General features: G+C 35.1%; 1 protein-coding gene and 1 pseudogene across 1 annotated transcript; one reads left to right on the top strand and one right to left on the bottom strand.

The window, feature by feature from the left end:
• The first annotated feature begins 14580 nt into the window (after positions 1–14580).
• LOC112721179 (uncharacterized) lies at positions 14581–18537 on the top strand (annotated as a pseudogene).
• Positions 18538–21585: 3048 nt separating this feature from the next.
• LOC112721178 (uncharacterized) lies at positions 21586–22994 on the bottom strand. Its single transcript, XM_025772255.1, has 4 exons — positions 22661–22994; positions 22305–22498; positions 22163–22223; positions 21586–22046 (listed from the first exon to the last, which is right to left on the bottom strand). The coding sequence occupies exons 1-4, from the start codon at positions 22992–22994 to the stop codon at positions 21586–21588; spliced, it is 1050 nt and encodes a 349-aa protein (XP_025628040.1).
• Positions 22995–23465: the final 471 nt, after the last annotated feature.

Below are 23465 nucleotides of genomic sequence, written 5' to 3'. Positions count from 1 at the left end.
ATGGGGCATCAATCCTCTAAGCATTTTTGCCCTATTTTTATTTTTATTTTTATTTGTTTATATAAAGTTCACTGACACTAAGGTACAGAATCATTTGTATAAGTTTTCAGGGTTACAGAAGGAATCTGCACACAAAACAGAGATAGGGAGCTCAATGGCAAGAAAACGCCAGTAAGGGCAGCAATCTGGGCGTTCAATGCCAGAAACAGGCACCCAATGGGCGTTGAACGCCAGTAATGGCAGCAAATGGGCGCTGAACACCCAGGAGATCAGCATTTGGGCGTTGAACGCCCAAAACAAGCAGTGTTTGGGCGTTCAAACGCCAGGAAGACAGGGAGGAGCCAAATCCATTTATCCCACACGTATTTCCATTTTAATTTCAAATTTTATGCTTCAATGCATGATTTTTACATGAACATGTCAAGAACCCTGATTTCTAAAATCCTTAATTTCTAAAAAATCCATCTTTCCAAATTCAATCCAACTCTTTTCAAAATCTTTTCTGAAAACAAATCTATCTTTTTCACTCAAAAATCTTTTCAACTAATCCATATCTTTTTCAAATATCCATATAATCTTTTTCAAAATTCAGAGTTATCTTTTTCAAAAATCTATCATATCTTTTCAAAATTAAACTCTATCTTCTATCTTATCTTTTTCAACTCAATCTTTTTATCTTATCTCTTCCAATTTTTCGAAAACCCACCCCCCCACCCCTTTAAAATTGGGTTCGGCCTCCCCCCTCTTCCATCAACAACTGCACCTCGATCTCCTTCTATCCCTCTCCTTTCTTTTATTTTACTTGAGAACAAGCAAACCTTTAAGTTTGGTGTGTTTATCCGAGATCACTAAGATCATGGCTCCCAAAGGAAAACAATCCACTCCAAGAGGCAAGAAAGAGAGCGTTCCAAAACCACTTTGGAATCAAGGGAAGTTCTTATCTAAAGAACATTCAGACCATTATCTTAAAGTAATGGGTCTGAGATCAGTGATCCCAGAAGTTAGATTCGATCTGAAAGAAGATGAATATCCGGAGATCCAGGAACAAATTCGAATCAGGAACTGGGAAGTCCTAGCTAATTCTGAAACGAAAGTAGGAAGGAACATGGTCCAGGAGTTCTATGCTAATATGTGGCAGACTGACAAGCAAAAACTATCTGGAACTGCCTACTATGAATTTCGGACCACGGTCAGGGGAAAGATTGTTCACACCACCCCTGACAAGATCAGAGAGATATTAAAGCTACCTCAGCTAAAGGATGATCCAGACTCCTTCAACAGGAGGATGATGAGAGCAGACATTGGCCTGGATAAAATTCTAGAGGACATATGTATCCCTGGAGCCAGGTGGACCACCAACACAAAGGGCGTCCCAAATCAACTCAAGAGAGAGGATCTCAAACTAGTTGCCAGAGGATGGCTGGACTTCATTAGGCGTTCTCTGTTGCCCACTAGCAACCGCTCTGAAGTCACAGTTAAAAGAGCAGTGATGATCCATTGCATCATGATGGGAAAGGAAGTGGAGGTTCATCAGCTGATTTCAACTGAGCTCTATAAGATTGCTAACAAAAATTCAAAAGAGGCCAGGTTGGCTTATCCAAGCGTGATTTCTCTGCTCTGCAAGGACGCTAGAGTAAGGATGGGAATAACTGAATATATCCTAATTGAAAAGTCAATCACCAAAGCATCAATGGAGAGACAACAAGCACAGGAGGATCCTATCAAGAAGAGAGCACAGGAATTCCTCCCAGAGATTCCTCAAGCAGAATATTGGGAATATCTTGAGACGTCTGTCACCAAGATACAGGAAGCTATGGAGCAAATAATAAAACAACAGAAGGAACACAGTCAAATGCTGACCTATATGTTTAAAGAACAAGAGGAGCAGGGGCGTGACTTAAGGGAACTGAAGCGCCAAAAGTCTTCTCTTGTAGGACCAAGCATCCCAAGGATCAGAGGAACCCCCGTGCCCCCACAATAAAGGTTGTTAATTTCCAATTTCTGCCTTAACTCTGTGACAGTGTCCTTATAAAAGTTTACCTTAGAAGTCATATAATAGTAATTAGTATCTATTTGATTTTATCTCCAATTAAGCCATAGTTTATTTTTCTCATCATCATTAAACATGAATAAAATAGTAGATCTCTTGAATAAGAAGCAATAAAATTTCGAGTTCAATAAAAGAAATTCTAATTGGTTAAATGTGGTGGCAATGCTTTCTATCTTCTGAATGAATGCTTGAACATTGCATATGTCTTTTGAATTTGTTGTTTAAGACTGTTAAATATGTTGGCTCTTGAAAGAATGATGAACATGAGACATGTTATTGATAATCTGAAAAATCATAAAAATGATTCTTGAAGCAAGAAAAAGCAGCAAAGAACAAAGCTTGCAGAAAAAAAAATATATATATATATATATATAGAAAGAAAAAGCAAGCAGAAAAAGCCAATAACCCTTAAAACCAAAAGGCAAGGGCAAATGAAAAGGATCCCAAGGCTTTGAGCATCAGTCGATAGGAGGGCCTAAAGGACTAAAATCCTGGTCTAAGCGGTTAAACCAAGCTGTCCCTAACCATGTGCTTGTGGCGTGAAGGTGTCAAGTGAAAACTTGAGACTGAGCGGTTAAAGTCAAGGTCCAACTCCAAAAAGAAGAGTGTGCTTAAGAACTCTGGACACCTCTAATTGGGGACTTTAGCAAAGCTGAGTCACAATCTGAAAAGGTTCACCCAGTTATGTGTCTGTGGCATTGATGTATCCGGTGGTAACACTGGAAAACAAAGTGCTTAGGGCCACGGCCAAGACTCATAAAATAGCTGTGTTCAAGAATCATCATACTGAAATAGGATACTCAATAACACTATCTGAATTCTAAGTTCCTATAGATGCCAATCACTTTGAGCTTCAATGGATAAAGTGAGATGCAAAAACTGTTCAGAAGCAAAAAGCTACTAGTCCCGCTCATCTAATTAGGATCTGAGCTTCAATCAAAAAACTCTGAGATATTATTGCTTCTCAACCTATTAGTCTTCTATTTTATTTGTCTAGTTGCTTGAGGACAAGCAACAGTTTAAGTTTGGTGTTGTGATGAGCGGATATTTTATACGCTTTTTGGGGATAATTTCATATAGTTTTGAGTATGTTTTAGTTAGTTTTTAGTCTATTTTTATTAGTTTTTAGGAAAAATTCATATTTCTGGACTTTACTATGAGTTGTGTATTTTTCTGTAATTTCAGGTATTTTTCTGGCTGAAATTGAAGGAGCTGAGCAAAAATCTGATTCAGGCTGAAAAAGGACTGCTGATGCTGTTGGATTCTGACCTCCCTGCACTCAAAGTGGATTTTCTGGAGCTACAGAACTCGAAATGGCGTGATTCCAATTGCGTTGGAAAGTAGACATCCAGGGCTTTCCAGAAATATATAATAGTCCATACTTTGCACAAGAATAGATGACGTAAACTGGCGTTCAACGCCAGTCCTCTGCCCAAGTCTGGCGTCCAGCGCCAGAAAAGGATCAAAAACTGGAGTTGAACGCCCAAACTGGCACAAAAACTGGCGTTCAACTCCACAAATGGCCTCTGCACGTGAATTTCTTAAGCCTCAGCCCCAGCACACACCAAGTGGGCCCTAGCACACAGAAGTGGGCCCCAGAAGTGAATTTCTGCATCATCCATCATAGTTTATCCAATTTTTGTAAACCTAGGCTACTAGTTTAGTATTTAAACAACTTTTAGAGACTTATTTTGTATCTCATGACATTTCAGATCTAAACTTTGTATTCTCTGACGGCATGAGTCTCTAAACCCCATTGTTAGGGGTGAGGAGCTCTGCTGTGTCTCGATGAATTAATGCAAGTATTTCTGTTTTTCATTCAAACACGCTTGTTCCTATCTAAGATGTTCATTCGCGCTTAACTGTGATGGAGGTGATGATCTGTGACACTCATCACCTTCCTCAAATCATGAACGTGTGCCTGACAACCACCTCCGTTCTATATACGATTGAATGAGTATCTCTTAGATTCCTTAATCAGAATCTCCGTGGTATAAGTTAGAACTGATGGCGGCATTCATGAGAATCCGGAAAGTCTAAACCTTGTCTGTGGTATTCCGAGTAGGATTCAAGGATTGAATGATTGTGAAGAGCTTCAAACTTCTGAAGGCTGGTCGTTAGTGACAGACGCAAAAGGATAGTAAATCCTATTCCAACCGGATCGAGAACCAACCGGTGATTAGCCGTGCTGTGACAGAGCGCGTGAGCGTAGTTTTCACTGGAAGGATGGAAGGTAGCCATTGACAACGGTGATCCACCAACACACAGCTTGCCATAGGAGGACGTGCGTGCGTGAATCAGAAGACAGAGGAAAGCAGAGATTCAGAAGACAAAGCATCTCCAAAACTCCAACATATTCTCCATTACTGCACAACAAGTAAACTTTAATTTATGCTCTCTTGGTCATTCACAATTCAACTGATAAACATAATTGACTTCCTGACTAAGATTTACAAAATAACCATAGATTGCTTCAATCCAACAATCTCTGTGGAATTCGACCCTTACTCACGTAAGGTATTACTTGGACGACCCAGTGCACTTGCTGGTTAGTGGTACGAGTTGTGAAAAGTGTGATTCACAATTCGTGCACCAGTCACTTTCTCTCTCTTTCCCTTATCTACATCATTGAGAGGAGACAAAATGATACGGGATTTTGCAACACCACAACTCGGTAAGTACACCGAATCATATCAAGTAATATCAGAGTGAGTGAGTTATCATTTTCACGAGAATTAAAGGACTAAGCAACAATGATTAATTGACTATTCTAATTAGACAAATCAAGAAACAAAAGAATGAATGAGGAACTATAGAAAACGTGGAAATAGAGGCAATAAAATAGCAAATAGTGAGTGAATGAAGACAATGATAGGAAGTAGTTTTTCAAAAACAGCATCACTTTTCATAAAGTAACTTAAACCAGATTTTTCAAACATACGTTTTTTACTAGCTAACATTTTGTCTAGGTTGCTGGAACTTAGAGAAAACTATGTTAAATCACGTTTCAAACCTCTAATAACCTCATGAAATAGTTCTTCGATGAGATCAAGTGAAGCATTAACCGATTGTTTGCTTTTAAGTTTTTCAATTTCAGGTTTAAAAATTCTATTTGTTCAACCAAATCAGTAACACTTTTAGTTTCCTTCACTTTCTCTTTGAGAAGATCATTTTCATCTTTTAACAAATCAATTTTAACTTTGTATTTATCATGCTTTTCCAGAATGTTTCTAACATGTGTAGTTAAGTCATCAATAATTATAAGCAGATCCTCATTAGATAGATTAGAATAATTTACCTTTTCCAGTTGATCTTGACTAGCCATGAGACATGCTTTTGCTTCATGTTTAGACACATTTTCATCATTAGAGTCATTTTCAAGATCCTCCCATGATGCCATCAGAACCTTCTTCTTGTCTTTCTTCATCTTGTCCCCCTTCTTGAGCATAGGACAAGCATACTTGAAATGGCCAGCCTCCTTACAATGATGACATATAACCTTGATGAAGTCCCTCTTGTATTCCTTTGAACTTAAGCATTTACTCTTTCCTTTACTTCTCATGAGTCTTCTCAACCTCCTAGAAAAAAATACAATTTTGTCTTCCGAAAAACTGTCATTGGAATCATCTTCCAATGAATCAATATTGTATTTCAAGGCCACTCCTTCTTTTGTTACAGTTCATGTGGGTGATTTCATAAGTAAGTAGTTTTTCTCTCCACTCATCATAGGTCATTTGATCTAAATTATTACTCTAAAAAAATAGTTGCGTTTGTTTTCCACTCTTTAGTGAGACTTCTCAGTATTTTCCTCACTAGCACTTGTTAGGTATGAGTCATTGATAAACCCCAATTTTGTGGTTTATCTTATGCTTAATTTGGGGGATTTTATCACCTTTTTTCATATTTATTCAATGAAATAGCATGGTTTTGCAATTCTCCCTTGATTTGTGCTTAAATGTGAAAACATGCTTTTTAGGCCTTAAAATAGCTAATTTTAATCCACTTTAATTCCATTCGATGCCTTGATATGTTTGTTAAGTGATTTCAGGTTCATAAGGCAAGTATTGGATGGAAGAAGTGAGGAGAAAAGCATGCAAAGTGGGAGAACTCATGAAGAAATGAAGGAACCGTAAAGCTGTCAAGCCTGACCTCTTCGCACTCAATCGACCATAACTTGAGCTACAGAGGTCCAAATAAGGCGGTTCTAGTTGTGTTGGAAAGCTAACATTCGGAGCTTCGAAATGATATAAAATTTGCCATATATTTCCTGACGCATAGGGGCGCGCACATGCCATGTACGCGCGCGCGCTGATGGAGCACGTGGGTCCACTAAAGAGAAATCGTGGCCAGCGATTTCTAGCTCATTTTGGGTCCAATCCAACTCATTTTTCATGCTATTGAACCCAAGAATTGGAGGGGGAATGAACCAAGTAGTCATAGTTGAGTTTTCATCATGTTTTAGGGTTAGAATTCTAGAGAGAGAGGCTCTCTCCTCTCTCTAGATTTTAGGGTAGTTTTAGTTAATTCTTCTTGAATCCAAGTTATAATTCTTGTTTTGATTTAGTTCTTCTTTTTAATTTCTTGTTATTACATCTCTATTCTTCTAGTTTTACTTGTCATTTCCTTTATTTTTCCATTTTTATGTTTATGAACAATTGTTGGATCTTGATTTCTCTTAATGCAATTTTATATTTCCATGTCTCTTTTATGTTGATATTGATTGTTATTATTGATTTCTTGCTTATGTTAGTTATGGGTTTTCTTAATTCTTGCATTTTGTTATGTTTACTTTTCTTGCATTCTAGGTGTTTGATAAAATGTTTCCTCTAGTTTTTGAGTAGTTTTCTTGACTCTTGGCCTAGGCTAAGGGAATTGAGTGACCTTGAGTCATTGGGTCTCAATGATTTGGTGATTTGAGAACCCTTGGTGATCAATTTGATACTCATTGACGCCAACTCACTACTAATCTAATTAGTAGGTAGGTTGGGACTTATGGGTTGATGTGATCAAGCCTATTTGACGTACTTCAAGTCTAGGAGTAGATATTACGTACTTAAGACTTTTGGAAGTAGACTTAATGAGCTTGGTTCCTCATAATTGTCAATATATAGTTTGTAGATAAGGATGGTGATCTCAATTACCTATGTCTAGCCAAGAGTACTTTTCCTTTATTTTATTTAGCTCTTGTCATTTTACCTTCTTGTCATTTAATTTTTCTTACTATTTACTTTCTTGCAAAAATCAAACCCCCCTTGAATTTTCATAGCCAATAATTGACCACTTCATTGCAATTCCTTGTGAGACGACCTGGAGTTCAAATACTTTGGTTAATTCTTATTTGGGGTTTGTTAATTGTGACAACCAAAATTTTTGATATGGGAATTGTTTGTTGGTTTGGATCTATGCTTACAACGAAGTAATTCTTTCTATGAGAAGAAAATCTAGACCATCGAGCAAAACTCGTTCATCAAAATGGTGTCATTGCCGGAGAGTTGTAATGGTGTTATGTTATTGGCTATTGTATATATGTTAATATGCTTCTTTGCTAGTTTTTTCTTGCTTTAGGAGTTAGTTTTTATTAGTCCTTATTAGTATTTTTTTTTGTTTTTATTTGCTATTATGAATTCTCATCCTCACTTTGGCTATGAGTTTGGCTCAAATTATATTGTAGGGAATGGAAGCTACAATGATAACATGCATCAAGGATGGAACAATCAAAGATGGGAGGAGCCTCAAGGGATTGATCAACCTTCTTGGCAACAACAACCTCCGAATTCTTATGGGTATAACTCTCATCCTAATGCATATCAATCTAATGGATGTGGTGACCCTTATTATGATTGTCAACAACCACCACCATATGCCTATGAACCACCTCCTCAACATAATTTTGAACTACCTTACAAGCCCCTTTTCACCAAACACCTCATTATGACCCTAATCCTTATCCACCATACCAACCACCTTATGAACCATATGAACCATACATGGAACCACCACCATTCCAACACAATTACTCTCAAGAACCACCTCAATATACACTATCTCCATACCCTTACCAAGATGAACCAACTTCCAATTATGAAACTTCCTTTCCAAACAATGAACCTTCTTTTTCCACACCACCTCCAATGGATGATTCTCTTCAAGAATGTGTTAGTTCTTATATTCAAAGGCAAGAAGAGAACCAGAAGGAGTTTAAGGAGATAGAAGCTAAGATAGCTATCCTAGCGGAAGCCGTTAGCAATATGGTCTCCTCCCACCTAAGCCTATGCGATCAAGGAACTCCCATTGTTGAATGTGGAGAAGCAATTAAGGAGCATAGTGAGGGAGTGAGTTTAGAGCTTCAAGGTGAAGAAGAGAAGTTGAAGAAAGAATTGCAACAAGAGGAGGAAGTTAAGATAATTGAGCCGGAAGAAGTGGTTGAAGCCTTTGAAGAGGTTGACCAAGAGATGGATTCAATCATTGAGAAATTCTTATGTACAATTGAATCCTCTCCAATTGGGTTTGACATAGAGGGTAGGGAAGAAGATACCTCACTTCCCATACCTTTGGTGAGCAATGAAGAAGAAATTGAATTGGAAGCAAGCCACCAAGAGGAAGAGGTTGAAGTTGAGGAAAGTTGTAAGGAGGTGGAGATAGTCAAGGAAGAGCACAAGGGAGTGGAGCTTGCAAGATCATTGGGACCACCCCTTCCTAAGTCACCATCCTACACAACATTCAAGTGGGTAAAATTCTTATCCCTAAGCTTTACCTTCTCACTTGAATATGGTTTGATTAAAAATGATGGTCAACTTAGAGCTCTTTGTGGAGTTAAGAGTAGGAGAGACTTGTGTAATGGTTGGACACATCACTCTAAGTTCATTATGGTTGCATGCTCAAAGTTTGATTGCAAGGTTTGGTGTGGAGCTAAATTGTATGGGTCTAGGAAGTTGTTTGGAGGCTTCATTGAGAATTCCAAGGCTAAACCACCCAAGTGGAATCATGATGATCACTTTGAAGATGGGTGTCAAAACAAAGTGTGGGATCCCGGATCGCACAAAGAAAATCAACTTTGGAAGCTCATGGTTTGTGAAGAATTCCATCAAATCTTGAAGATATTAACATTGAAGAATGGAGCTTATTGGAGATTCAAGCATTGGTGGATGTTCCAAGATGGTTACAAGCACAAGCCACCTTAGGAGGAGCTCCCCATAAGTCCAACTTAAGGACAATAAACAAAAGTGCTAGGTGGGAGACACCCCACCATGGTAAACTCTTTCCACTCTCTTTTAGATTTGGTTAATAAGTGATTTGAGTTGCCATTATAGGTAATTTTTGTTATTTTCTATACTCTTATACATTTTGCTTTGATTGATTGGTTGTTTCTTAGTTTGTTTTGATTAGTTTAGTTGTTGTTGAGTTGCATTTTGCTTGTAGTATAAGTTTTGTTTTTAGTGTGTTTGAAAATTTTCCAAAAACCAAAAAGATTTGTTGTTGAATTTAATTTTGGTTATATTAGAATGCTTATAGATTAGGAGAATGCCCTGCTTAAAAAAAATTAAAATTAATTAAAAAAATTTAAATAAAAATTTTTTTTCTTCCATCCTCTTTTATTGCATTTGCTTATTTTCATTTATTGCATTTTAATTTTATTTTCATACCTTGTTCTTATTTTCTTTTCTAAGTTTCTTGTTTTAACATTGGTGTTAGATTACTCTTACTCAATTGTTGAGAATTCTTTGGATTATTTTGGTGCTTCGTGACTTGTTTGGCATTAATTTTAATATTTTCTCTACACACAAGATTAGTGCTTTCGTCCTTCTTGACTCATGATCCCCTATTTTTTTATACCTCATCATCAGTGAGTTAGGATGGGACCAAATGCTTTCATGCTTATCACTAATCTTGTTTGTGTTAATTGTTGATTAAGCTTGATGCAACATGCTCTTCATGTCATTTACCTATGATTTGACTTTACTCTTGCATCAAGTATTAGTTGATATGCCCTTAGCTTGTATTGCTTTCTCACTCACATGTTGTAGCTACCATGTAGTAGAGAACCATACTCTTATTTGGAATTAGCCCCCGCCTATGTTCTACTTGCTTTGATATCTTTGTTGTAGGCTTAATTTTCTTTCTTTTTTTTTCTCTCCTTTGAGGTTAGCCACCAAGAAGGAAAGGAATGGAGAAGCTTCAAATGGGGCAACAAACAAGTTCACCCGCACAACCCTTTGAAGAAACTCATCAATTATAGCAACCCGTCCACATTGATCTTCTTTGCATGCACCGAGGACAGTGCAAATTTCTAAGTGTGGGGAGGTCGTCCGACCGATCTCTATGGGTAACAATTTCTTTCTTTCAACACCAATTCTTAATTTTTGTCTTTGTTAGTTAGTTGTTGCATTGCATGATAGGTTGCATGCTAGTTAGAATTGTACATATTTTACCACTTCTTTTTATGTTAGGACTACTTGGTTAGGGTGATGATTTCTTTTCCAAAAAAAATTGTTTTTAGGGCACCCTACCAATTTGAAATTTTTTTTTTGTTAAACTTGCTTGAAGAATTTATTTTGGAACATGGTTTTTGAGCTAAGAACACAAGCATGTGAGTTTTGAGCCAAATTGTGTGGTTACATCTTATAACCACTTATTTTCCATTCTTGTGTGTATTATTCTCTCTCTATGATTGTAATCCTTGCTTTGTTTGATTCTTTATGTCCATTATTCCATGTATACATACATTTATATGATTGAGGCCATCATTTCATTTAGCTCACTTACCCAAATAGCCTACCCTTCATCAACCATTGTTAGCCAATTTTGAGCCTATTTAATCCCTTTTGTTCTTAATGTTAGCACATCCCTACCCCTAAGTGAAAAACAATAAATGTCCTTAATTTGGAACTTTGATTAGCTTAGGCTAGTGAGCGTGTGTATCATTTGGGTATGGGAAACTTGGGACATTGGTTGAGAGAAAAGTGTATTTTTATATTTTTATTGAAGATTTTTGGGATTGGGTACATGCTTATGCATTAAATATGTAAAATCATATGCATTGATACATTTGTATATACTTTAGAAAAAAAATGATAAAGAAAAAGAAAAAGAACACACACACACACACACACACATATATATATATATATATATATATATATATATATATATATATATATATATATATATATAGAGAGAGAGAGAGAGAGAGAAAAAAAAAAGAGAAAAAGAAATAAAAAGGGGACAAAAATGCTCCAAAGTAAAGTTCAATAAAAATCAATGCATATAGGATATGAATTGAAAAGAGAATGCATGAGTGTGTGAAAAAGTGGGAATCATGGGTAGCTAGGTTATGTATTAGAATTGTATAGGTTGTTACATGTGTTAGGTGAGAGCTTAGGCTAATCAAAGATACAAATTTCAAGCTCACTTGACCATATGCATCCTTACCTTGACCCTAGCCCCATTACAACCTATGAATAAGTCCTCATGATGAATGTATGCATGCATTGAATAATTGTTGATTGTTAGATGAAAAACAAATCATGGAAAGCATGATTAGAAGATAATTGAGTGATCGACCCTATACACTCGAGCGACTAGAGCGGATACACTTCCGGTGAGGGTTTGATGCTCAATTCCTTGTTCCCGGCTTTCATGAGCTTTCTTCTTGCAAGTCTATTTGAACTTCATTTTGATATTTGAATTGGTAGAGTTTGTGAGTTGTCATATGATCTTAGCCCTACTTGTTCATACATGTGTTCTTGGAGATTGATTTGCTTTTGACCAAGTAGGTAGAATCATCTTGCATTTAGTGCATTCATTTAGATAGGCTGCATATAGTTTCTTTGCATTGAATAAATGTTCATACCCTTTTCTTATCCTTCTTTATTCTTAGCATGAGGACATGCTTGGTTTAAGTGTGGGGAGATTTGAAAAACCCAATTTTGTGATTTATCTTGTGCTTAATTTGGGGGATTTTATCACCTTTTCTCACATTTATTCAATGAAATAGCATGGTTTTGCAATTCTCCCTTGATTTGTACTTAAATGTGAAAACATGCTTTTTAGGCCTTAAAATAGCCAATTTTAATCCACTTTAATTCTATTCAATACCTTGATATGTTTGTTAAGTGATTTCAGGTTTATAAGGTAAGTATTAGATGGAAGAAGTGAGGAGAAAAGCAAGCAAAGTGGGAGAACTCATGAAGAAATGAAGGAACGGTAAAGCTATCAAGCTTGACCTCTTCGCACTCAATCGACCATAACTTGAGCTACAGAGGTCCAAATGAGGCGGTTCCAGTTGCATTGGAAAGCTAACATCTGGGGCTTTGAAATGATATAAAATTTTCTATATGTTGCCTGACTCATAGGGGCGCGCACGCGCCATGTACGCGTGCGCGCCGATGGAGCACATGGGTCCACTAAAGAGAAATGGTGGCCAGCGATTTCTAGCTCATTTTGGGCCCAATCCAACTCATTTATGATGCTATTGAACCCAAGGATTGGAGGGGGAATGAACCAAGTAGTCATAGTTGAGTTTTCATCATGTTTTAGGGTTAAAATTCTAGAGAGAGAGGCTCTCTCCTCTCTCTAGATTTTAGGGTAGTTTTAGTTAATTCTTCTTGGATCCAAGTTATAATTCTTGTTTTGATTTAGTTCTTCCTTTTAATTTCTTGTTATTACATCTCTATTCTTCTAGTTTTACTTGTCATTTCCTTTATTTTGTCATTTTTATGTTTATGAACAATTGTTGGATCTTGATTTCTCTTAATGCAATTTTATATTTCCATGTCTCTTTTATGTTGATATTGATTGTTATTATTGATTTCTTGCTTATGTTAGTTATGGGTTTGCTTAATTCTTGGATTTTGTTATGTTTACTTTTCTTGCATTCTAGGTGTTTGATAAAATGTTTCCTCTAGTTTTTGAGTAGTTTTCTTGACTCTTGGCCTAGGCTAAGGGAATTGAGTGACCTTGAGTCATTGGGTCTCAATGATTTGGTGATTTGAGAACCCTTGGTGATCAATTTGATACTCATTGATGCCAACTCACTACTAATCTAATTAGTAGGTAGGTTGGGACTTATGGGTTGATGTGATCAAGCCTATTTGACGTACTTTAAGTCTAGGAGTAGATATTACGTACTTAAGACTTTTGGAAGTAGACTTAATGAGCTTGGTTCCTCATAATTGTCAATATATGGTTTGTAGACAAGGATGGTGATCTCAATTACCTACGTCTAGCCAATAGTACTTTTCCTTTATTTTATTTAGCTCTTGTCATTTTACCTTATTGTCATTTAATTTTTCTTGCCATTTACTTTCTTACAAAAATCAAACCCCCCCCCCTTGAATTTTCATAGCCAATAATTGACCACTTCATTGCAATTCCTTGTGAGACGGCCCGAAGTTCAAATACTTCGGTTAATTCTTATTTGGGGTTTGTTAATTGTGACAACCAAAATTTTTGATGTGGAAATTGTTTGTTGGTTTGGAGCTATGCTTACAACGAAGTAATTCTTTCTATGAGAAGAAAATCTAGACCATCGAGCAAAATTCGTTCATCAGTCATCCTCATAGCATTCAAACTATTTGTGATGATTGAAAATCTTTCAAACAGCTCATCGATGGTTTCTCCTTCCTTCATAGTGAACATTTCATATTCCTTTCTTGGCATATCAATCCTTATTTCCTTGACATGTTGAGTGCTTTCATGAGTGACTTGGAGTTTATCCCAAATTTCTTTTGCTGTTTTACATTTTGAGAACTTCTGAAATTTCTCAAAGCTAACTACGTAATTCATCATGTTGATTGCCTTGGCATTTAGCTCCACATTTTTCGTATCTTCATCGTTCCATTTGGATTCATCTTTAGAAGTGACAACTTCTTCAGCACTTGTGATTGTTGGGACTTGTGGACCATCCATAACAATTTTTCATATGTTGTAATCAACGGATTGCATAAATATCCATATTCTCTCATTCTAGTAATAAGTGTAGTTTTGACATTAAAGAAATGAGGTCTGTTGTTGGACTGACCCTCATTTTGTCTCATATTGAATGAAAACAGAAATAGAGCTGAGAAGAATAAATGACACAGTCATGTATCCTGATTCAACTACCATGTGCAATGTGGCCTACATCCAGTCTCCACCACATCTGTGGTGAAATTTCCATTATCTTTTTCAAAGATTTATAAACACCAATTTTCAATGAATCAACCAAATCCTATCAAAGACAAACCAAACTTCTAACCAAGCTTAATTTGGCTAGGTTTACTCCCTAGACTTTTAACCATTAAGTGCTCACTCAACTTAACAAGAGAAACCTCTCAAGTTCATGAATACAAAATACAAACAATAACATAAGAGTTTGACATAATTTTGGGCTTTTCTCCAAGATTACTCTCTTTGCTTTTACTCTCAATGAATTTTTTCTAATATCTCACATATTTACTTTTTTCCATTGATTTAAACAAAGAAAGATAAAACTAAAGAACAAAAAATTTAATGTTAAATCATGAAGGAGAAGAAGGTGTAGCTCGAAAGCTATGAAGATCCGAACAGTATGCTGACTCTCTTTTCTTCAATTTCTGACCGTTTACCCTTTTATACAGGAGTAAAGCTTCCAAAACTTGAGCTCGGTTGAACACCTTTGACTTTGTTTTTCTTTCCCATAAATCAAATCAAAGACATAGAGAAGAGAGGGGACAATAATAGTGATTTCATGGATAGGAGAATTAGCTTGGATTCTTATCTACACTACAACATTTTTGGCCTAAGGTAACCCTTATTTGAAGCAACATTTAATAAAAGTTGCCTTAGATAGAAAAATACAACATTTTTTAAGAGTTACCTTTGAGTAAGGCAAAGATAACAAATTTTTTGACCACCCACAAAAATTGTTGTCTTTAATATCTAAAGCAACACTTAAAAAATATTACAATATAAAACATTTAAGACAACATTTTTAAATAAAAATACAACATTTTATAAGGGTTATTAAAAAATTTAAATAAATAACTTTTATAAAATATTACCTAAAATCATTCATAGCTAAAAATTTTAGAGGAAAACTTTTCATCATATTCCCCCCAATAATTTCTTTCCAATCAAATAACTTAGAAAAAAAAAAGAAAAGACCTTTAGTTTCCTTAGATTATTTCTACTATTGTTTCAGTTTGTTCATCACTACCCAGCACCCACCATAAGCCCTAACTTTCCTAATCATCGACACAAACGGCAGCAGGAGGTCTCGTTCGCGGTGCTGTCCACCCCAACCGGCGACGGCACGGTGCTCCCTTTCATAGGCGTTGGCACGTTGCGGTGCTCTCCTCCAGGGGTGTCGGCAGAGTGCTCTCTTCTAGGGGCGTCGGCGCGGTGCTCTCCTTCGCGGTCTTCGTCTCCACGCACACTGCTCCACGGCTTCTCCTCCTCCTGTCTCGGCTCAACGTACGCGGTCACCTTCGAGAAACCTCTGTCGTTCTTCCTCTTCTTCCCCTGTCTCGCCTCCTCCTCTTCGCAACTGGCATCGGCACCGGAGCAGGCAATTCACATCATCACTCTCTCTGATCAACACTTTTGCCGTCGTAGCTCACCAAGTAATTCATTTTCTTCTTGCGCTCTCTGTTTTACCTATTCGATTTTCTCTTCCGTTTAATTTAATTCTTCAATCGATTCCAACTAGTGTCTCTGTAGTGGTGCCCATTGGAAAAAAAACTAATATGGATTAGATCTTTGTACTCACAAATTAGGAGAAGCTGTATTTGATGATAGATATGATGCAGAAGCATGGTTATTTTAATTAATAAATAGAAAACTGCAGAAGCATAGTTCCCATAGATTCAAAGGGTTTTGTAGGCAAAAGTAGTGTCCGACAAGTATGGTGGGGGAAACAGAAGAAGGTGAAGATGAGCCCATGCTTATTATTGGTGTGATCTGATAATCACTACTAATTTCAATTGATTATTGCTATCTTTATATGGTGTTAATTAACAGCTACAGTACACAAGCTCAAGCCAGGCAAATTTTTTATGATAGATATGATGATGCATCATCCAAGCCTAAAAATTGAACTCTTATTGATTCATAAACTTGAATTTATTAATTTCTCCTTTCCTTAAGTAATGGTTAATTCTCAGAAACATGTAATATTCTAGTATGTATATATAAGCTAGAAGCTAATCTATTAATTAGTAGTGCTCTTTAATTTGTAATTTCCTTTTCTTTAATTACATGTCACAAAAAAATATTAGTTAAGAGTGAAATTCGTGTTCTAATTTAATTCTTTGTTGTGGACTGCTGATGATAATTATTCTTGAAAAATATTCTTCTTTAATTTGTAGCTATGCAGGGTTTGTTTCTTTTGATGTTTATATAGAGACTATATTAATTAGAAGCAATTAAGATGCATGCTAATTAAGCTACTGCTCCCTACAGAAATGCTAAAACATATGTATTTAGTTCATCATTTGTTTTGATTTTAATCATGACACGGATTGTTCTTTCACATTTGTATTTGTGTTTGTATGTGAAGTAATGGAGGCAGCAATTATTTGTAGTTTTAGTGTGTTTTAGAATCATTTATGGTGTCTGATTTGAAGCATTTTCAATTGATTGTTCTGTTTGCCACTTTGATTGAGTTAAATTGTTTATAAAGAGTAATGTAAATTTGATACTTTACTCTGTTATAGAGAAAGATTGCTTCAAGGGAGTTTAAGGAACATTGGTGGACATTCTAGAGGGGGTTTTATTTCAATTTTTTTGAATTTTTTATGGTTCTGATTGTTTTTATGTAGATGACGGAGTGAAATTGATACATTGCTGATGTGCTTTTATGTAGATGACGAAACATATGCTATGAAAAGGTCCTCATCAAGAGCAATGAGCAGCTGGAGTTGGTCAGGGAGGAGATCCGTGTTTCATCACTATTCAACCACCCAAATCTACTCCCGCTTTTTGATCATGCAATCATTTCTGTCAAGGTAAGTAGTTACAACAGCAGTCAACACCCGCTCTTCTCTGAATCATATAAAAAAAATTCATCAAAACAAGAAAATGGTCTATTTATTCAACCTCCATATTTGTTCTTTAGCTTTGGCTATGTAATTAGATTTATGTCCTGAAGTTTTAAACATGCTATCTGCTGGGTTTGGAATTCAGCAGTTTCCAAATACTATGCATGAAGGCTGTAGAATCCAATGCCTTCTACGAGATACCTTCTACGGGCACTTGAACTATGCCTTGACCAAAAAACATTCAATAGTCAGTATTTGGTGTTTTATTGTAACTGGTTTAAACTGAAAGTAATTCATCTTTCCTATGTGCACTTTGAATGGAAAAAGGATGGGTATCTGGTTTTTCTTGTGGATGCTCAACAAAAATTCTTTTGAGATATGTGATTGCGAAAGGATTAGAATGAGACTCTCAAAGCTTGTCAATGTAATGGGATAGTGATATGTACCAAGTGAGATCCTGCATATCATGGCAAAGTTGATTCTAGTCTATTATTCAACCTTTTCAAATTGGATTATTTCGATAAGAATTGCTTCTTGCTTATAAAATTATGTCTTTGAAAACATAATATCACTATTAATTGTGCTATTTTACAAGGACCTCTATCTATTGCTGCTACAATGCAAGCCAGGAAGGAATCCTTTCCTACCTCCGATGTTCTTCAAATCTTTCAACAGCTAAAAGAACTTTCTTCTGTCATGTAATTGGCTTATTATAACCAGAGATCAGGTATCTCAAGCATCATAGTTGCAATTCAAGATTTTCAGCACATGATACTTTTACTTTTTTTTTTGGATAAAAACATATGTTACTTGTTTGGCATCTATTGTATCCTTTTCTGATTGTCATGAATTTCGTATATGTATTTACCTAGTAATTCTTTGGAATAGGTTATTTTCTCTGTTCAGAATCAAATTGAAAGATAAATATGGACATCTCTGGCCTATACTACTTTTATACTACTTTTATGTTTAGAATCTAAGAAGCAACTTTCTTTTTTAAAATATAAAAAATAAAAATATTAGTTTGATTCAATATACAGTTCTTTATATTCTAGAGTTCTTTAGTACTCTAACCTTACAAAAGTTTGATTTCTTCTGAAATCCTTTTAGCCCTGACAAATTAACTCAACAGCTTTGTTCAGGACTCAAGCATATGCATGGTTTAGATACTCCATATGCTCATAATGATGTCAAACCTGGTAATGTTCTTATAACACATAGAAAAGGACAACTGCCTCTTGCCATACTCATGGATTTTGGCCGTGCTCGTCCTTCCAGGAAGCACATTGGTTCCAGATCAGAGGCACTCCAGTTGCAGGTGCTTTGTTCAGCCCCTTTTTTTCTCTCAATTTTTTTATAAATGAAATTCATGCATTGTGCTAGCCGCATATTATATTTATTGATTTATTGATGCTTTTTCCCCATTTGTAGTTTGTGAGCTTGTATTTCCTAATATTGTAGAAAGTAGGCTTATATGCATCAGCAGGCTAGTGTGAGATCATTTTGATTTTGTTACTCCATATAATAGCTTCTGTTCCATTTGTAAATACTCAATTGCTTATCTACATTCTCATTCGGGTTTTACATGTATGGGAGGATTGTGTTTCAATTTCAATCATCTGACCTTCTCTTTTCCTATTTTTTATCTTCCTATATAGGGTTGGATGAAGTTTTCTAGAGAAATAAAGGCGACTCTTGACACAATGGTGAAGCACAAAGTCTTTTTGGTTTCAAATGGAAAAACTAGTTTCTTTTTTGTTCAATTTCATCATGAAAAAAATATGTATTTTGTTTACTTATGTTTATTATTTAGTTGACTTGATAACTTAACAAGTATGTTAATCGACACTTAGAAGACCTTTCTATATATATGCAATATATATTATTAGCTTATTCTCCCTATTGACACTTGGAAGACTTTTCTATATATATGCAATATATATTATTAGCTTATTCTCCTTATATTGATTAATTGAGTTCAAATATTTAAATATTATTAATGTGTACTATAAATTCTTTAAATGTCATATAAATATAACAAAGATGAAAAATATATTGCTTTAGATATAAAAAAAGAAAACCTAAAAAAAACTCAATGAGGTGTTGCTTTAGGTATTAAAAAAAGACAACTGCAAATAAACTTAGATAAGTGTTGTTTTAGGTCTATGAAAAAGGCAACTTAACAAAATTTGGACAAGTGTTGTTTTAGGTATATGAAGAAACAACCAGAAAAAATTTATACAAGTGTTGCTTTAGGTATATGAAAAGGCAACTAAAAAAAATCTGGACAAGTGTTGCTTTATGTATTAGAAAATACAACTCGTATAAAGTGTTGCTATAAAGTTTTATCTAAAGCGTTGTGTTTAGGTGCTCTAAGACAACCCTTTTGCGGAGTTGCTTTATTTGCAGAAAAGGCAACGTTTTTTGAAGGTTGCCGTAAAAAGGGTTCCCTTTAATACACAAAAACGTTGCCTTAGACCAAAGGTAACGGCCGTATAGCCAACCCCCCCAAAAGCGTTGTTTTTTGTCAAAAAGTGTTGCCTTTTATCAAAGACAACACTTTCTCTTATTATAAACAACGTTTTTAAAGGGTTGCCTCAGCCCGAATTTGTTGTAGTGCTAACTTCTTCTCTTTCTTTTTTTTTCTCTTGACTTCAAAGATCTGAACCATTGATCTATTCTTTGGTTCTAAGTTTCAATTGTGACTTTTGATTTCTAATAAATAAAGATAACCTCTATTTTCTTCTTCTTACCCGAAAATGTGCAATAGGAGGATGGTAGCTTCAACAAGCTAGAATGGTTGCACAAAGATGATAACTCATCTTTGATTTTCTTCTACATCAAATCATATTTGATTTTTCCTTTAGCTCCAACTTTTGACTTTTTCTTCTCTTTTCTTTTCGATACCAAGAATTGGTGATCTACTTTTACACATTGCTTGAACCCAATCTGAATATACTTTTTTATTTGTGAAACTTCTTTTCATCCTTGATTTAAGGTTAGTCACATGGATTATGATTAGAAGAGAGAAGTGAGTACTAGTTACAGGCTAAAGAAGAGAATAAGTGCTGGCTTTTATAATTGGGCCTATTTATTTTCGGGACAATAACTACACACATTACAAAAACTTTTGGGCTTTAACCCAACTAATTAATAACGTTTTGTCGTCATCAAATTATTATTGTTTTTCTTTGAACTCAACAGTAATCAAACTTTGATTATAGTAAAAATTTTACTGTAGTTTATGGTAAACTCGACGTAAGTCTCAGTACTAGAGGCCAAACCAAGATATATTGTTGTATCACTCTTTCTCTTTTTTCTTTCTCTGCACTGTTGAGACAAGACAAAACTTAAAATAATTTCTTGAGTTGCAAATACTACATAATCTATTTTATAAGCTATCAAAAATGATTTCTTGATTCAACCCCTCTCAAATTCCTTGAAAATTTTCAATTGGCATCCAAGTTTTAGGTTCAATGGGTAAGCTTAATAACTTGGAATAAGCAATCCATAACAATTAACATTACAGTATACACTCTGATAAAAGGATAATTCAATAATAGACCATCATATTTCAATAGTACTTAGTCAGTATAAGCTACTCTTTCTTTGGCAGCACTTAGTTATCAACGTATTTTATAAATTGACTTTAAGAAAAAATTAAAATTTTTCTCGATAAAAAAAAATCTTACGTACTTTTGACATTTAAAATTAGATTACAAAAATATGATGAATTTAAATTTAGATTAAACGATAGAACGTGACAGAAATCTTATTGCATTTTTCACACAATTTATATAATGAAACTCGACTGACACATTTTGAGTTCTTGACAAGCAATTGCAAAGAACACTACACCGTGTTCTACTTAAAAGAATTATTAATTAAATACTAGTGTTAAAGTAAATAGTTAGGTATATACAAGACGGATCCAGAAATATTATTATAGGGGCCAATAATATATATAATATAAAAAAATATATACAAATAAATTATAATGTAAGATGCATTACAAAAATATACTAATAGAGAATATATATTTAAAGTACAAAAAAATGTGTACTTTTTACTAACGAAGTGGTACACGTCGATTCTTCATATCATAAAATTCATCGATAATAGAATCTGTGTCAAATCTTTCAGCAATCTTCTTCTCAATGTAAATCAAAAGACAATTAGCAAGCAATTCATCTTCCATTTTTTCTGAGTCTATTCTTCACAATATTCATAGCTGAAAAAGATCTCTCAGTTGTACTAGTTGAAACAGGGAGAGTTAATACTAAGCAAATCAAACGATCAATCAAAGGATATGTTAAATACTTTCCTGTCTTCATTAATCCTTGACATAACTCCAAAATTATGCACAAGTTAGTTAATTCAACATGATTAGGAACATCAAGTTCATAATGTTGAGCTTGCATTCTAATGTGAAATTTTTCTTGGTCACTGAAGTCACCTGGATAAAACCGTTCTATTAATTCACATACTTTTTATTGACACTGAAGAACTTATAATTATCTCTGGGATCTAAAGTTGAACTTAAAGTAAGCAATTCCACCATATTATCATTGAATCTCCATTAAGCTCTTGCAATTGTGTATCAATTACAACCAGAAATAAATTAACACGGTAATGATGCTCTACTGAAATTTGATCAACAATTTTGCGAGTTTGGCCTCTTCTAGGAATATACAATGCATCCATATAAGGAACTTCAACTTCATGTTTCTCACAAAATAATATAACTTCTTTTATGAAAGCCTCCCAACTTGATTCTCTCATTCTTTGGATTAAAGTCTTCGTAGTAGAAACCAGAGTTAAAGCATTCAATATGTCTTGATTTTTTCGTTGCAAGGCTTGACAAAGATCATGACTAATTTCCAAAATATTTCTCATCAAATGCAAAACAAAGACAAATTCAAAGGATGTGATAGCATCATAAGCAGCACTAGCATCACCATGAGGGAAAAAATTACCTTCTTCGGTGCTTTTTTCAAGAACTTCACAAGTAGCATCAAACATGCATAACAAGCTACGTACAGAATTCAAATGAGACCCCCCATCTAGTATCTCCAGCTCTTTACAAAGTACCAATTTGATTAAGTCCACTACGTACCTATCACAATTTGATCATTGGCAATTAAGTTTGCAACATTATTTACTTGAGCAACCCTTAACTGATCATGACGTTTAGGAGAAATAGTCACAACATTCACAATTAGTGTAAGTTTTGAAAAGAATTGATGAACATAACACACTTCTTTGGCTACAGAAACAAGTGCTAATTGTAATCGATGAGCAAGACAATGAATGTAATAAGTAAAAGGGCAATCTTTCAAAAATAGAGCTTGCAATCCATTCCATTCACCACGCATATTACTAGCTCCATCGTACCCTTGTCCCCTAAGATTTTGAACATCAAGATTATGACGAGAGAGAACAGATGAAATTTCTGTTTTCAATGTCAAAGAACGTGTATCAGAAACATGTATAAGATCAAAAAATCTTTCTAGAACACAATCGTGCTTGTCTACAAATCTCAAAACTACAGATATTTATTCTCGCTTTGACTCATCTCTTGCTTCATCAATAATTATACAAAATTTAGAATCACCAATTTCTTCTTGAATTGTTGCACGCACTTTTCTAGCAAAGATATGCAATATATCTTTTTGAACACCGGGAGATATATATTGAGCATTTCCTGGAGCATTTTCAAGGACAACATTATTAACATTCTGATTACAGGAAGCTAAAAGCTTAATTAACTCAATAAAATTTCTCATATTCAAAGATCTAAGACTTTCATCATCGCCTCTAAATGCACATGCTTGAAATACAAGCCATCGAATAGCATTAATAGATGTTTTCAACCTTAGACGGTTATTTGCAATAGTTTCATCACTATGCCTATCAAGAACTTTGTCTATATGCTTAGATTGAGCCATTAAATCATCACAAGATTTCACACATAAATTATTCCTTTCTAGTAAAGAGATATCCACATCTCTTTCTAATCTTGGTACTTTAGTTTCATGTTGATGTGTATTTTGAGTAAGATTAGAGAGCTCACTTACTTGAACTTCTTGTGAAATGAGATTAGAGGGTTGACTTATTTGAACTCTAACATTATCAATAACTTTTTTTTTGAAAGTAAAAGAGCTCAACACATTAGAGTGGAGCAAGCAGTATGAAATAAAATAACAAGACAGGCAACTCCCACAAACTCCTTGAATAGAGAACAGCATCCCCACGTCATCTCTGGCATAGCCATCAACAACCCTATGGATGCACACCTGCCCACTCTTCACAGCTAAGGATGGTTAGTGTGATGATATCTTCTACCCTCTTTCTTTGGTTATGAAATATCCTCCTGTTTCGCTCCAACCAAATATGCCAAATGATCGCACAGAAACATC

Source organism: Arachis hypogaea, chromosome 11 (genome assembly GCF_003086295.3).
Source record: "Arachis hypogaea cultivar Tifrunner chromosome 11, arahy.Tifrunner.gnm2.J5K5, whole genome shotgun sequence".
Classification (NCBI taxonomy): domain Eukaryota; kingdom Viridiplantae; phylum Streptophyta; class Magnoliopsida; order Fabales; family Fabaceae; genus Arachis; species Arachis hypogaea.
This window is presented reverse-complemented; position numbering and strand designations above follow the sequence as displayed.